The sequence below is a fragment of the Anolis carolinensis genome, chromosome 1 (genome assembly GCF_035594765.1).
Source record: "Anolis carolinensis isolate JA03-04 chromosome 1, rAnoCar3.1.pri, whole genome shotgun sequence".
NCBI lineage: Eukaryota > Metazoa > Chordata > Lepidosauria > Squamata > Dactyloidae > Anolis > Anolis carolinensis.
In genome coordinates this window covers 355,490,585-355,504,932 of record NC_085841.1, presented here as the reverse complement: position 1 = coordinate 355,504,932, position 14,348 = coordinate 355,490,585, and the positions used below count along the sequence as shown (strand labels likewise).

The 14,348-nt window shown below is 39.7% G+C and overlaps 1 protein-coding gene across 1 annotated transcript in view; it reads left to right on the top strand.

The window, feature by feature from the left end:
- Nucleotides 1-14,348, top strand: part of syne2 (spectrin repeat containing nuclear envelope protein 2) — a 325,700-nt gene that overhangs the window by 160,484 nt on the left and 150,868 nt on the right. The window contains exons 41-46 of the mRNA XM_062967506.1: nucleotides 205-514; nucleotides 1,401-1,520; nucleotides 2,673-2,960; nucleotides 7,987-8,142; nucleotides 8,860-9,119; nucleotides 10,518-12,636. Of these exons, the coding sequence (XP_062823576.1) occupies nucleotides 205-514; nucleotides 1,401-1,520; nucleotides 2,673-2,960; nucleotides 7,987-8,142; nucleotides 8,860-9,119; nucleotides 10,518-12,636 (3,253 nt within the window). The remainder of the gene's footprint in view (nucleotides 1-204; nucleotides 515-1,400; nucleotides 1,521-2,672; nucleotides 2,961-7,986; nucleotides 8,143-8,859; nucleotides 9,120-10,517; nucleotides 12,637-14,348) is intronic.

Here is a 14,348-nt window from a genome sequence, read left to right as displayed (position 1 = left end):
TGTCTTGTCTTTGTTCTATTTTAAAAGGCATTGAATGTTTGCCTATATATGTAATGTGATCCGCCCTGAGTCCTCTTCGGGGTGAGAAGGGCGTAATATAAATGCTGTAAATAATAAATAAATAAAATAAATTAATCATTATTGTTAACAAATTATCCTTTTACGGAGCAGTTGAATCAGCATTGATCCCCTCTTTTTACTTAGGCACCAAAAACAACTCCAGCAACAGAGGAAGCAACAGAGGAGGGGAAAAGATGATGCAAGAGCAGTGCCATGCGATTCTGAGACACAAAATCAAGAAATAAGTCTTGATCTGTATCTTGACTCTGAGGAGATGCAAAGTCAGTTTTCCAACTATTCAGCCCTTCAAGAGGAAGCTGAAGATTTAACCTTACTCTTAAATGAACTAGCAAGGCAGCACAGTTCCTTCGGGGTTTTCACTGATGATTCATTCTCAGAGGAATCATTGGTGGCCTTGCAACAACTCCACGGAAGTCTTGTAAACCGATTACAGGTCAGTATCACACCCATCTGCTGAGTTCTAGATTTTAAAACAGAAACTCCATAAGGCTGTTGTCTGAACCCTAAGATGCATCTTCATTGAGTGCAAAGGGACAAGATCTGTTTATTCCAAACTTTGGAAATGTTTCTTTTTTGGATTAACAAGCCTCTGAATGCCTCAGAGGGATATCCTGGGAGCTGGAATTCCTTCCAAAATGTGTTCTTTTTGTTGGATGAAAGTACTTAATCTCGTTTGTTGGAGCTTTTAAAGCAAAAGTTAGATTGCCACCTCTTAATTATGATTTCGCTGTGTGTTTCTGCACAAATAAGGGTTTTGAATAGATGATTCTTAGGTTGGTCCAGTTCATATGTTTCTATAAAAAATGAATCAAAGGATACACCTGATTTTTGATTGCTTCATTCTAGTTGCATGTGTTCATTGTAGGTCAGTTGCTGCATATCTAAATGCCCCCCCCCCAAAAAAATACAGTGCTCTGTATGTTGAATAACTATAAGACAGAGATCAAGGAAGTTTCATATTGCACAATTACTGTATAGCACTATTATTCCACTTTAATTGCCATGGCCACATCCAGTGATATCCTTGGATTTGTAGTTTGGGGAGGTACTAAAACTCTCTTGCTGATAATTTAAAATAATATTTTTCCTAAACTGAAATGGAACCATAACAATTAAAATGTGTGAAAAAGCCCCATGAATCAGAGGAACCCTTACAAACTACAGTTCTGTACACAAGAGGACAGCAACAAGAGTGTAGTGGGTTGTTACAAACTGTATGGAAAAAAACCAATGTGTTTTAGCTTCTGATGAAAATACTTGTAATTTTTATCCGCATTGGGCATTATTATATTAAAGTGTAGGAACTGCTTGAATTTCAGAGTACAGCAATACTCTTAGAAGGCCATGCAGAAGAATACCAGCGTTGCAAAGAGCTGATGGCCCACCTGAGAGCTACTCTGGATGAGCTCTGGGATCCCAACGATGAAGAGCCAAAGCAGGTCTGGAGGCCTTTCTATTATAAAACAATGATTTTACAACCTGATATCCTGTTAAAAATGTTGTTACTGTGTGTCTTCAAGTCACCTGAAACCTATGGTGACTTTATCACAAGGCTTTCTTGAAAAGGTTTCTTCAGAAGAAGTTTGCCATTGCTTAGAGGCTGTTCAAAATAAACTTTAACAACAGCAATACCTTGTAGACTGTGGTACTGCAGCAAAATTATCCCTTCACATTGGTGGCTTTGACATTTACAGATTTGATTATTTACAGATATGATTATTCAATCACTACGTTCTCCAGTATGACTCTGTGATCATCTTCTAGCACAGGTATGGGCAAACTTGGGTCCTCCAGGTGTTTTGGACTTCAACTCCCACAATTCCTAACAGCCTACCGGCTGTTAGGAATTGTGGGAGTTGAAGTCCAAAACACCTGGAGGACCCAAGTTTGCCCATGCCTGTACTAGCAGAAGCCAACTATATAGTTGCACCTTTGTGAAAGTCCTTTGCCCCAAACCCCAGAAAATGTGGAGGGCTGAGTGACATTTTCAAGGATAGTTTCACTCAGTCATTCAAGAAAGCTAATGCCTCCAGACTCGATCTGGAATCATTGCTGAAGAAAGCAGAGTAATGAATCGCTAGCATTGTCTTTATTAGAAAAGCATTTCTGCAGGAAGATCCCTGTAATCACACCACCCATATCTAGCACGATTCTATGCCATGCTTTGCCTGGAAGTTACCATATAATTGTGTTGGAGGACCTACCAAATTGCTAGAGATACTTTTCTGGGATCCTCCAGGTCCTCCAGTGCATCTCTATGGAACTAGAAGTCAGATAATTTAATGGTTTTCAGTTGTAGTTGGGCTTTCAGGTACCCATGGTGGAAGTATATCATTCATGAATATGGTGTGTTTTTTGTAGTTGCAGCATTGTATCTTAATCCAATAATATTTTTGAGTGAATACTGTTATATATATGGAAGACTCTTCCTTAAAAGTCTTTCCATTCATTTCAACAGCGAGGATATTTCTGAAATCACGGTCCAGTATAATGGGTTTTCCTCTGCTTTTTTTTTTTACAGAGGTCAACAATGGAGTTTTGGTGGGTTCAAACACCTTGTAATTCTTTTCTGTTTATCTTCTTCACTTAAGATACAGCAAGATACTCTTTGTCGAATTGAAGACACACTTCAGGGGATTATAGCTGACATTGAAATCCTCAAAGAGGAGATGTGTATTAAGGATGAGATGGATGCACCACACAGTATATGCAAGAAGCATCTTAAAATTAAAGTTGGGAACATGGAAGAAGAGACTAGGAACAATGCCTTCAAACAAAATAACCTTTTTTCTGATGATGGGCAAACTCAAGAGACAACAGAGAAACTTTTCTTTGATGCTGAAGAGAACAATGCAATGGAAGTCCAAGAAAGAAGACCAGTAAGTGTTGTTTAAGATAGTAAACATTCAACATGAGCTTCCTTTTTCCTGTTTTTGTCGCCACCTCCTCCCCCTTCTTTTTAGTCATTGTTATCCTCATCACCTATATAGCACCATTGATCTACATGACATGTCATGGCATGAATAGATTCAAAACAATCCTACCAAGGATTTGCCTTCTGAAAAAATACGAAAGAAGATATAATACAGATATGAAATCGGAATATAATTGTAAATCAAGCTTTTCAGCCAAACATCTATAATATTTGCAGTACTATATAAAACAAGTTAACAATTACAGATAATAACAATACGGATAAAAACAATTTCAAGAATGTGGAACAGTAAGTGAATTCAAAGGGGAAACCTCTAGTTATTCCAGTTTTATGCAATACATATAATTGTTGTGATATGCTTTTCTAATTTTTCACCCATAATTTTTCTTGATCGTTGTTCTTTAATTTAAAAATAGTTTTATGCAGCCTATCTAATGTATGTGTGTGTGTTAGCCTTATCTTCCTATTGTCTCCATTTGTTGATTTGTTTCCTGGAAACTTGCTACATGTTAGCAGTCAAACATTTGTGGCTAGCACTGGTCAATGGACCATCACTTTGAGTAGTGTTGTTGTATGTTTTCTGGACTGTATGGCCATGTTCCAGAAGTATTCTCTCCTAACGTTTCGCCCACATCTATGGCAGGCATCCTCAGAGGTTGTGAGGTATGGAGAAACTAAGCAAGGAAGATTTATATATATCTGTGGAAAGTCCAGGGTGAGAGAAGAACTCTTGTCAGTTGGAGGCCAGTGTGAATGTTGTAGTTAATCACCTAATTAGCATTGAATAGCTTCATCTCCTGGCTTCTTCCTGCCTGGGGGCATCCTTTGTTCAGAGTCATTAGCTGCCCCTGATTGATTCATGTCTGGAACTCCTCTGTTTTCTGAGTGTTGCGCCTTATTTACTGTTCTGATTTTTGAGGTTTTTTTTAATACTGGTAGCCAGATTTTGTTCATTTTCATGGTTTCCTCCTTTCTGTTGAAGTTGTCCACATGTTTGTGGATTTCAATGGCTTCTCTGTGTAGTCTGACATGATAGTTTCTCCATACCTCACAACCTCTGAGGATGCCTGCCATAGATGTGGCTTTGGTCGCCTTGGTGGATGACCTCCACACTCCCCCTAGACGGGGGGGGGGGGGGGTGTGACCCTGTTGGTTCTCTTGGACATCTCAGCGGCTTTCGATACCATCGACCATGGTATCCTGAGGATAGATGTGGGTGAAACATCAGCAGAGAATACATGGCCATACAGCCCAGAAAACATACAACAACCCTTTTATCCTGGCCACGAAAGTCTTCGACAACACACGTTGAGTAGTACTACTCTACATTTCCATCTATACTTTCCAGTATCCTGGTTCCGTGGTCTCTACTATAAACAGGGGTCCCAGAAAGGTCCTCTCTTGTTGCTCTAGTCCAGTGGTTCTCAACCTGTGGGTCCCCAGATGTTTTGGTCTTCAACTCCCAGAAATCCTAACAGCTGGTAAACTGGCTGGGATTGCTGGGACTTGTAGGCCAAAACACCTGGGGACTCATAGGTTGAGAACCACTGCTCTATTCCTTTCCATATCCTAATGTAACATGGGTAAGTAGAGTTGATGTTCTGGGATGTTTCCGTTTAGTGGAGAGGATGTCATGGTGCTCTTTTTCTTCTGAGCTTGGCTGAGTTAGCTCTTGATCATAGCTGAGTGTCAATGGACAGTGAGCTGCGTGTATATGTATTCTTAGGCATGTTTTAACTTGCAGAAGAGGACAAGGAGGTGATATGATAATATTGCTATATATTTAAAGGATGTCATATAGACGTTGCAATGGATTTCTTTCATTTTTCCACCCGAGAAGATGCAGCGACAACCCATGAATTCAAATTATAAAAAAGGAAATTCTCTCTAAACATACAGATAATATGCTGAAGTAAGAGCTACCTAACAGTGGACAGTTGTAGAATATGGTGGATACTCCTTTTTAAAGAATTTTTTAAACAGAAGTTAGATTGTCACTTTTCAAGGATACTTTGGTACTGGATTATTGCACTGCCAATGGGTTGGACTACAGGCAGTTCCCAAGTTCTGGGGAAAAAATCAGTTCTGTAGGTTTTTCTTAAGATGAATTTTTATGTAAGTCAGAACAGGTACATTTTTAAGTGGAATTCGAGCCAAAATTATATATATACTAGCTTGGGGACCCGGCGGCGCCCAGGTCATTTGAGAATGGTATTATTTGTCTTTCAACTCTGTTGACAGTCGTAAAAGCTTTTAGTCACACCTTGTTTTAACCGTGAACGCAACTTTGGATTTCCCTTCTAGGAGAAAGATAAAATACAAGTGAATTAGTTAAGCCAGATTTACTACTGTACCCCCCCCCCCCCCCAAACCCACCAGTTTCAATACTTTTTTGTACAGTGCCTTTCTCTGGCTGCCAAAGTCTCTAGAAAAAATCCTATGCACCCCAACAGAGGAATGATAGGATTACAGCAAGATAAAAAGAGAACTTTCAGATTTACAGACTTTTACGATAGCTCTAAGCAACACCCTCCTTTCTTACATTAACGGGGAGATTCTGCTGTATACATTTGGTTTTCTCTGACCTTTGCTTCCCCTTTATTCTCTTCTTCTTTTACCATGTGAGTTCTTTCCATTAAGAAAGCAATTGGCATTTCAAAAACTATCCTGCAAAGGTCATAGGGCTTTTTTCCCTCTTTTTTGGTGTCCTCATTCTCTGTCCCTCATCTCCCCTTCATACTCACCACATTCATCCATTTATCGGGAGGTAAAAGGCAGTTGGGTAGATGCCTACAATTTCCCAGACTTAACAATCCAGAATGGACAGGGGTTGCAGAGATCAGGACAAACGGCAGCTGATGACAATCGTCTCCACAAGCTTGACTTGGCTATTAAAAGAAATTGCAAGCAATGCACGGCTATTCGGAAATGCCTCCCATCACTTTGCCAGTAATGAATGGGAAAATAAGGGGGGCTAGCCCCACTCCCTCGTCCATTAGACAATTCTCCCCAGAGAGTGCTGTAATATTCTCTGTTGTTGCGCAGCTTCATGGAAGCACGTTGTTAAATGCCATTACTGAACATTGGCAGTTTGTCATCTAATTTAGCCATTTTCCATAACTTAATTTTCCTTGCTGTTTTTCTACCCAGTTTCTAAGTGTTAGGGAAGAATGTGAAGGCAGCAGTCTGGCAGCAAGTAGTTTCAAAACACTTCTTCCCATACATGTTCCCGGACTTTGCACAGATATCTGAAATAATGCCAAAGTACTGTATATACTTGAGTATAAGCCTAGTTTTTCAGCCCTCTTTTTAAGACTGAAAAAGCCCCCCTTGGCTTATACTCGGGTGAGGGTCCTTGTTGGCTTATATTTGGATCAGCTTATACTCGAGAATATATGGTACATTTATTATTTTTCTCTATTATTATTGGTATTATTACATTTATTATTTTTCTCTATTATTGTTGCTACTATTACATTTATTTTACTCTTATTATTATCATTATTAATAATACATTTATTATTTCACTCTGATATTATTATTATTATTATTATTATTATTGCATTTACAGTAGAGTCTCACTCATCCAACACTCGCTTATCCAACGTTCTGGATTATCCAACGCATTTTTGTAGTCAATGTTTTCAATACATCGTGATATTTTGGTGCTAAATTCATAAATACAGTAATTACTACATAGCATTACTGCATATTGAACTACTTTTTCTGTCAAATTTGTTGTATAACATGATGTTTTGGTGCTTAATTTGTAAAATCATAACCTAAGTTGATATTTAATAGGCTTCTCCTTAATCCCTCCTTATTATCCAACATATTCACTTATCCAACGTTCTGCTGGCCCGTTTATGTTGGATAAGTGAGACTCTACTGTATTATTTAACTCTATTTATTATTACTTGTATTATTTTCCTGTATTTAGTATTATTATTATTATTATTATTATTATTATTATTATTATTATGTGTATTATTTTACTATATTCTTATTAAAAGGATACATAAGCACATTTACATTGAAGAAGATGAGAATAATGATTTGCTCAGAGTTGGACAGTCTTAACTTAAATTTGAGCTTTATGTAAATATTCAAAAGTATTTAACCTACTGATGCCTCAATTAATGTAATTTTTATTTCTGAAATTTACCACCCTCGGCTTATACTGGAGTCAATGTTTTCCCTGGTCTTTTTGTGGTAAAATTAGGTGCCTTGGCTTATATTCGGGTTGGCTTATACTTGAGTATATACAGTATATCATTTTCATTGGGAAGAATGGCAAAACAAGAATAAGTTGTAGCTAGTGCAGAAGGTACTTATTTGAATGGGCAAATAAGCAAATTAGCAAAACTGGATAAGTGAAACCTCATATATCGGTTCAATGGATACCAGGGTTGTAATGAATTATGTGCTCGTGATTAATTTACCATATCGGTGGAGACACTAGATATATGTGTGTGTGTCCTCCACATCCCCGTTTTATGTGCTTCAGCTTGATTGTGCCTGGGTTTGGCTATACTATCATTCTTTGCTTTACAAGGAACCCATGTGGTCTGAGGGTTTAAGATGACACTGGTTGGTGGTGGCTTTCACATCATGAGTTTTAGTCTGAACTTCAAAAGATTTTTTTCAGTTTACACAACCCGGTCCTCAAAATAGGTTCAGTTCTTGCTTATTGCCATTAAAGTTTGGATTAAAATCTTGAGTGGATTCATTTCACCAATGGCATGGGAACCTGAAGCCACCACTGAGTGTCAGTCTAGGATTAGGAAGAGGCAAGTTTAATTCCTCCCACCCACACACTTTGAAAATCTCTGTGAAAATCTCAGCCTAAAGTACCACCTTGGACCATGGTAACAATAAAACTGGGGTGGAGGCAGAAGCATCATATGTCTCAGTATTTCTTAAGACATATTAAAGTGGTGCATTTATTCAGAAACTTTTTTTGTCTCTAGGTCTCAGGAGTAGAACTAGTTTCCCAGAAGAACCTTTTGCCTGAAGACAAAATCCTTACGGAATATGCTGAGATGGAACGAAAGGTCAATGAGATGAAGCTCCGGACTGCAGAGTTAGATATTGTGTTGGTGAATGATCATCTCAAAGAAATTGAGGTATGGAAGTAGCAATTCCTCAATTCACCATGATTTTGCTGTGGTCTCATGCAATCTGAAATCCATGTTGTCCTTCTTTAACACAATGGAATGCTTTACCACCAAGAAAAATGTATGAAAGCCTTAACACAGTGGTTCTCAACCTGTAAGTCTCCAGGTGTTTTGGTCTACAACTCCCAGAAATCCCAGCCAGTTTACCAGCTGTTAGAATTTCTGGAAATTGAAGGTCAAAACATATGGGGACCCACAGGTTGAGAACCACTGCCTTAATCTTATGGCTGAAGATTTGTCCAAACAAAAAGCAGAAAGAGTTGCTTTATTTCTGCTTTTTGTTTGGACAAATCTTACCTGTGTTGGCTTCAGAGGCAGCCAATACATTTTTCTGTAGGAGGAAATTTCAGAGCCTTAGAGCAACCATCAAGAAGGCCTTCTTCTGTGTCCCCACCAAACATACACCTCTCATGGTGGCATGGCCAAGGAAATATCTTTCATGAAAGATCTGATAGCTTAGGAAAGCTTGTAGAAGGAGATACCATTTTCATGTAGTCATTTCAGCCACAAAACTTTATTGCAGGCCCAGAAAGGTGCACTTTTTGCCACTGAAAAATTACTCTCTGTCTTCCTATCCAAAAGAAATGGATTTTCTTACATATCAGAGGAAAGTTTTCCTTACATTAAATTTACTTTGAAACTTCTCTGTTTGGATTTTTGTTGCAGTCGTTGTGTGCTCATCTGAAAAAACAGAGAGCTGAAGCTTTGTCACTGTTACAAGGAGAGCACGCAAAAGCTGGAGGAAGAAGCAAGTCAGATCCACAACATGTGGCTTCTTCCAGGTGGGATAAACTGCTGCAGGATTTAATGGCTGTTAAAAAGGCCAAGGAAGAACAGCTGGATTTAGTTAATAACTATCAAGAATGCTTTGCTGCTGTCCAATCTTCAATGAAACGTTTCTCGGCAGAAAAAGAGAACCTAAAAATGTGAGTACATGAGTTGTTTTTATACATCAATGGCAAAACTTGGAAAATACCCTACAAATCTGAGAATTCCCTGAGCAACATGGGCACTTCCCATGCTGGGTGGGAAATATAATCCTAAATTTGAACACCAGTTTGAGGGGGAAAATCAGATGTAGGTTATGATGATGATGACGATGAGGATTACTACTGCTGTGTGAAGGTTTAGCTTATGGACGTTCACAGCAATAAGGTGCCCAGGTAGAAGGCATGAAGAAGACCTGATGAGCTTTGTATTAGTCCCTCAAATTGGATTGACCCTCTAGGACCTTATGATTTTAGGAACATGAACTTTCTGTCCAGGCTGTATGCATTTCAGGTACATAGAGCACAGGAAACCACTTTACACTGATTCAGACTGTTTCAGATAGGATTCTCTTTTAGCCTTACCTGGAGATCCTATCCAAGGACCAACCAGGATAATATTATTTAGCTTCCAAACTAGAAAGGTTATGGGTATCCATGGTGTTATGCTTTTCCAGCCAGCAACCTTCTTGATACAGAAGACGAGGGAAATCAAAAGATCAAAAGGCAAGAACAAAGGATTGGAGATTGGTTTTTTAAAATGATTTCATTAGAAGGAAGTTGCAAATGCTGACATAAAGCAGGGATAAACAAGGGAATGAGTAGGATTTTAACTCTTTCCCTGAGGCTTCACTGGTATGTTGAAGTCACATCACTTCTCATCATGATTTTCAGCCAGTTTTGGGCTGAAGATAGCAGCGGGAGGGCGGAAAGCCAGCCACCACTTCTGTAAGCAGCTTGGGGCCATTTTGGCATGAAAATTACCCTCTCTCTAATCTTGAAAGTTTGATTACGGATTTCCATGGCATGGCCAGGGATCACTCATAGCTTAACCTGTCTTAGGACATCTATTTGTTCTGACTACAGTTAAATCATAATTGTATCTACTCTTGTTGTAGAAATTGTGAACAATATAAGTCATGTCTCTTCTTAGTTGTTTCTTATGACATGTACTTATAACCAGGGGTTTTGAAACTTTTTCCATTCACATCCTTCTCTGTGACTATATAAACTAGGTGTCAAAGCAAACATTTACTGATAATAAATAATCATTTCCAAGGATCACTAAACTGGCTAATTTTTCTTTTTTGTGGAGTACAGGGGAAGCATGTGCTGCGGAGACCATTGTAAACACTGTTGTTGCTGAAAAAAATTGTATAAATGGGTCAGATACCACATTTTTGTGACCCCAACACTGAACTAAGGTGATCCCATTTGGGGTTGGGACCCACAGTTTAAGAAGCAGTGTTTCTAACCTCTTGTTAGACCATATGTACTGGTCAAAATAGCTCTAGAAAAAGTATATTAAATACATTTTAATTCTTTTTGTTCCAACAGAAGGGGACCAATGGAGGATACCATTGTCCTTGAGAACATTAAGAAGTGCTTGACCTCCATAGAAGACGAGAGAGTACTTCTGAACAAGCTGAAAACTGAACAAGAAAGTCTATCTAGACATCTAACCAAGATGGACAAAGCATTAATAGAAAGCCAAGTGGATCAAGTAGAGAGATGGTGGCAGCAAATGGAAGACTCGCTTCAAAAGAAACAGCTTTGGGTTTTGGCAGAAGCCGATGAATTCAAGCTCTTTACAGACAAAATGCAGGATCTCCAAAATAAGATCCAAGAGCAGCACCGATTGCGAACAGGCTTGGATGCACCCAATGGAGGAGACTCTGTGTGCTCAGCCCTGATGGGCCCAGAACTACAAATGCTCAAACACAGTGTTTGTTTGTTGAGAAGAGGCATTGAAATGCAGATGAAAAGGATTTGGAGTGATGCAGGGAAAACAGCTCTCGAAAGTCAAATAAACAATTTGCAGAACCAAGTGGATGAACTGGAGCAGCTGACTCCGAAAGAGGAAGTCCAGATGATGGGCAACTATTCTCACAGGCCGGAAATTGCCAAGAAGATCGAAGAGGCCATTTTATGGGCAAGAGACTTAGAGCTCCAGCTTGATGAGAAGGCAGCGCTTTTCCCAGGTGAGCTGATGCTGCAGATCCAAAGCTGCCAGGCTCTGATCAATGTTGCTAAAGAGAAAGAGTCGGCTGTTATGAAGCTGGTGGAGGAAGCCCGTCTTGTCGCTCCCCAGCTGGTGCCCAGGGAATTTTCCGCTCTCGGCCTCCTTGCACGTGAGTTGCAAACCTGTCACCGGCGTCTCGTGCTGAAATTGGTTCAGAGGGTGCAGCAGCTGAAACCACAGTTTGAGAAGAGACAAAAGCTTTTTGCAGATGTAGAAAAAGCTCAGAGCCAACTTTGGAAGGCGGAGAGCATGTCCAGACTCGATGCAGGCGAAGCAAGTGTCGAGTCCGAGATGGATCCATGGCAAGTTGTCTCGGAAGAGCTCTCTCAGGAGATTCAGGAAACGGAAGGATTAGTCGATGCAAATTGCAAAGATCCACCTCAGGGGCTAAAAATATTTGAGCAATTATTTCTCAGTGATTGTTTACGAAGCTTCAGGAGCAGAGCAAAAAGAGCCCTCAGGCTAATCCAGATTAAGGATTTTACAGTACAAAACAAGATAGATACCTGTGAAAAATTATCTGAAAAAATCATAGCACTTCAGCGGGATCTCAGCAGCCTTTGCCTTCAGTGTAATGAGCTGGAACTGGATCAAAAGAAACTGTTCCCTATGAATCAAGAGTTTAAGAGTAAATGGAATGCACTTAGAGAAAGAACTATATCAATTCTGGAATGTTTGACAAACCTAGACAGATACAAGGAGATCTGGGAATTTCTGGGTCTGAACTGGGATGCATCGTGCCTTGGAGAATTGCAAAGCCAGCTGTGCAAAATGAAAAATCACCTTGAGCAGAGGGTCAAATGCTTTGAGAGCTTTTCCACAGAGTACGACAGACATCAAACGGCACTTAATGAAGCTGAGACTATTGTATCTAATATACAGAGAAACTGCAATGCCCTGAAAGACTGTTCAGATGTCACCTCTGAAACCAATCTGATACCAGAAAAGATTTTGAGCTGGCGAGTGCAGCATGGCAAACGCTTAACTCAGGAGGCACTCAGAATATTAGATAAAAATGAATCTCTTTCCATCCCTCTCAAAGAGGCCAAAATGCAGGAAATAAAGAGCTTGAGGGCAAAAATAGAAGGAGTAACTCAGATGATCGAATCCAGGATGTTGGCTGCTCAAGAAAAGCTTCAACCTGAACAAGGGCTTCGGAGCATTGTGAATCACAGTTTGGTGACCTTAAAGCAAATTCAGTCTGAGCTCCAACAGCCCCTTTTGCTTGACTTGGAGATTCAGATGATTCCCTGTGAAAGGATGTATTGCGAAGTGCTTGAAAATGCAGCAGAAGCAGAATGTTGTGCTGTGGAAGAGTTATTACAAAGAGAGTCTGAGGAAGAAAAAAGCCCCTTCCTTGATATTTTGGGGACAGAACTAGAGACACTGAGAAATCTGAAAAAAGAGTTGAAAGCTGATATTGCTTCACGTAGGGTAAGTAGTCCTGGGTGATTCATTGGTCACATCCAGAGCCTGGAAAATGTTCTGTTCTGGAACTGGGTGTATTTCCACATCTCTCCAGGAGTTATTTGGTAAGGAACACTGATATGTGTTCTTGCTATAAGATAAGCTTTATTGGTGGTAAACGATGCAGCAGATGGCACATGGCAGAGAAGCATTCCGGTTCTTTTGCTGATGGGCCCTGCATTCCCTCAGAGCAAATGTTAGAATTGGGCCCCCAAATTAGTTCTTTTGAAACCATTCCTGGCCAGGGTTGTTGTATGTTTTCCAGGCTGTATGACCATGTTCTAGAAGTATTCTCTCCTGACGTTTCACCCACATCTATGGCAGGCATCCTCAGATGTGGGCGAAATGTCAGGAGAGAATACTTCTAGAACATGGCCATACAGCCCGGAAAACATACAACAACCCTGTGATCCCGGCCATGAAAGCCTTCGACAACACATATTCCTGGCCAATTGGTCACATACTCCATTGCTGTTAAATGGGGCATTTGGTTTGGGTTGCCCCCCTCCTTAAAAAGCAGAGGCTACAGAAAGACAGATTCCCAGGGATTACATAGTGCAGAAGCAAGTTGAAAATCAAAGTGCATGAGTTTTACTCATCTTCACTTTAAGAACTGTACAAACAGTTTGGCAGCAGAAGAAAATTCACTCTTCCAGTTCATTCTCAGCCTTCATATCTTTCACGAGTTTCAGACTGCCATGTTCATGCAAAACGTATCAGATAGGGTCACTTTTTTTATAGTGTCAGAAGCGACTTGAGAACATACTGCAAGTCACTTATGGTGTGAGAGAATTGGCTGTCTACAGAGACGTTACCCAGGTGATGCCCAGATGTCTCCAGATAGGGTCACTAGTACAAGCAGGCTCTTTCTGTACATTGAACAGCTAACACATTTGGCCATAATAACAAGAACTCCTATGGAATCATAGACTAGTTCAAAAAGACTACAAGGGCTGTCCATTCTTAGATCCATCTGCATAATGCCATAGAACTAACTTACTATAGAAAACTGACACTATGATCAATGTATCCTAAAGTGTAAGAGCTTGGATATGGCTTTGAGGGATTCCATTACCCAATTTGCCAGCCATAGTGAACTACAGAAAATATTGCCCATGCTTACTGAAGATTTCTAGTCAAAAACCTTTCCAAGCTTTAATACCGTTGACTCTGTACACCTTGACTGTTTCAAACAAAAATATCATAGCTCATTTGTCTGGACTTATGTGAGGTCTATACAAATTGTGTCATGTTTCCTCTGTGTTTCGGGGAGTTGTTTTTTTTTATCGAGGAAGGTCTGACTTTTGCGTATGGTACTTATCCACTTTATATCTCAAACTGGGGAAAAACATATTAATATAGTTAATATATTTAATAATAATTACAGTAATCCTCTTATCCGCAGGACCAGTATTCTCAATTTCCCTTACCAATGCCTGAAAAAATACATTCTGTCTAGCTCTTCCAACATGATTCCATGTTATGCTTCTCCTGGAATCATCCATTTCAGTAGGATTGCTGTCATCTGGGATTTTGTGTTTACACTAAATCCAAAAATGTTTCTCTTGCGGATATGGGGCCCTGTTGTACTGTAGGATAATGTAATGTAGTGTCCACAGACAGACATGCTATTAGCACTATTATTTCCTCCATCATAACTCCTTGAGGAAAAGCTCAGC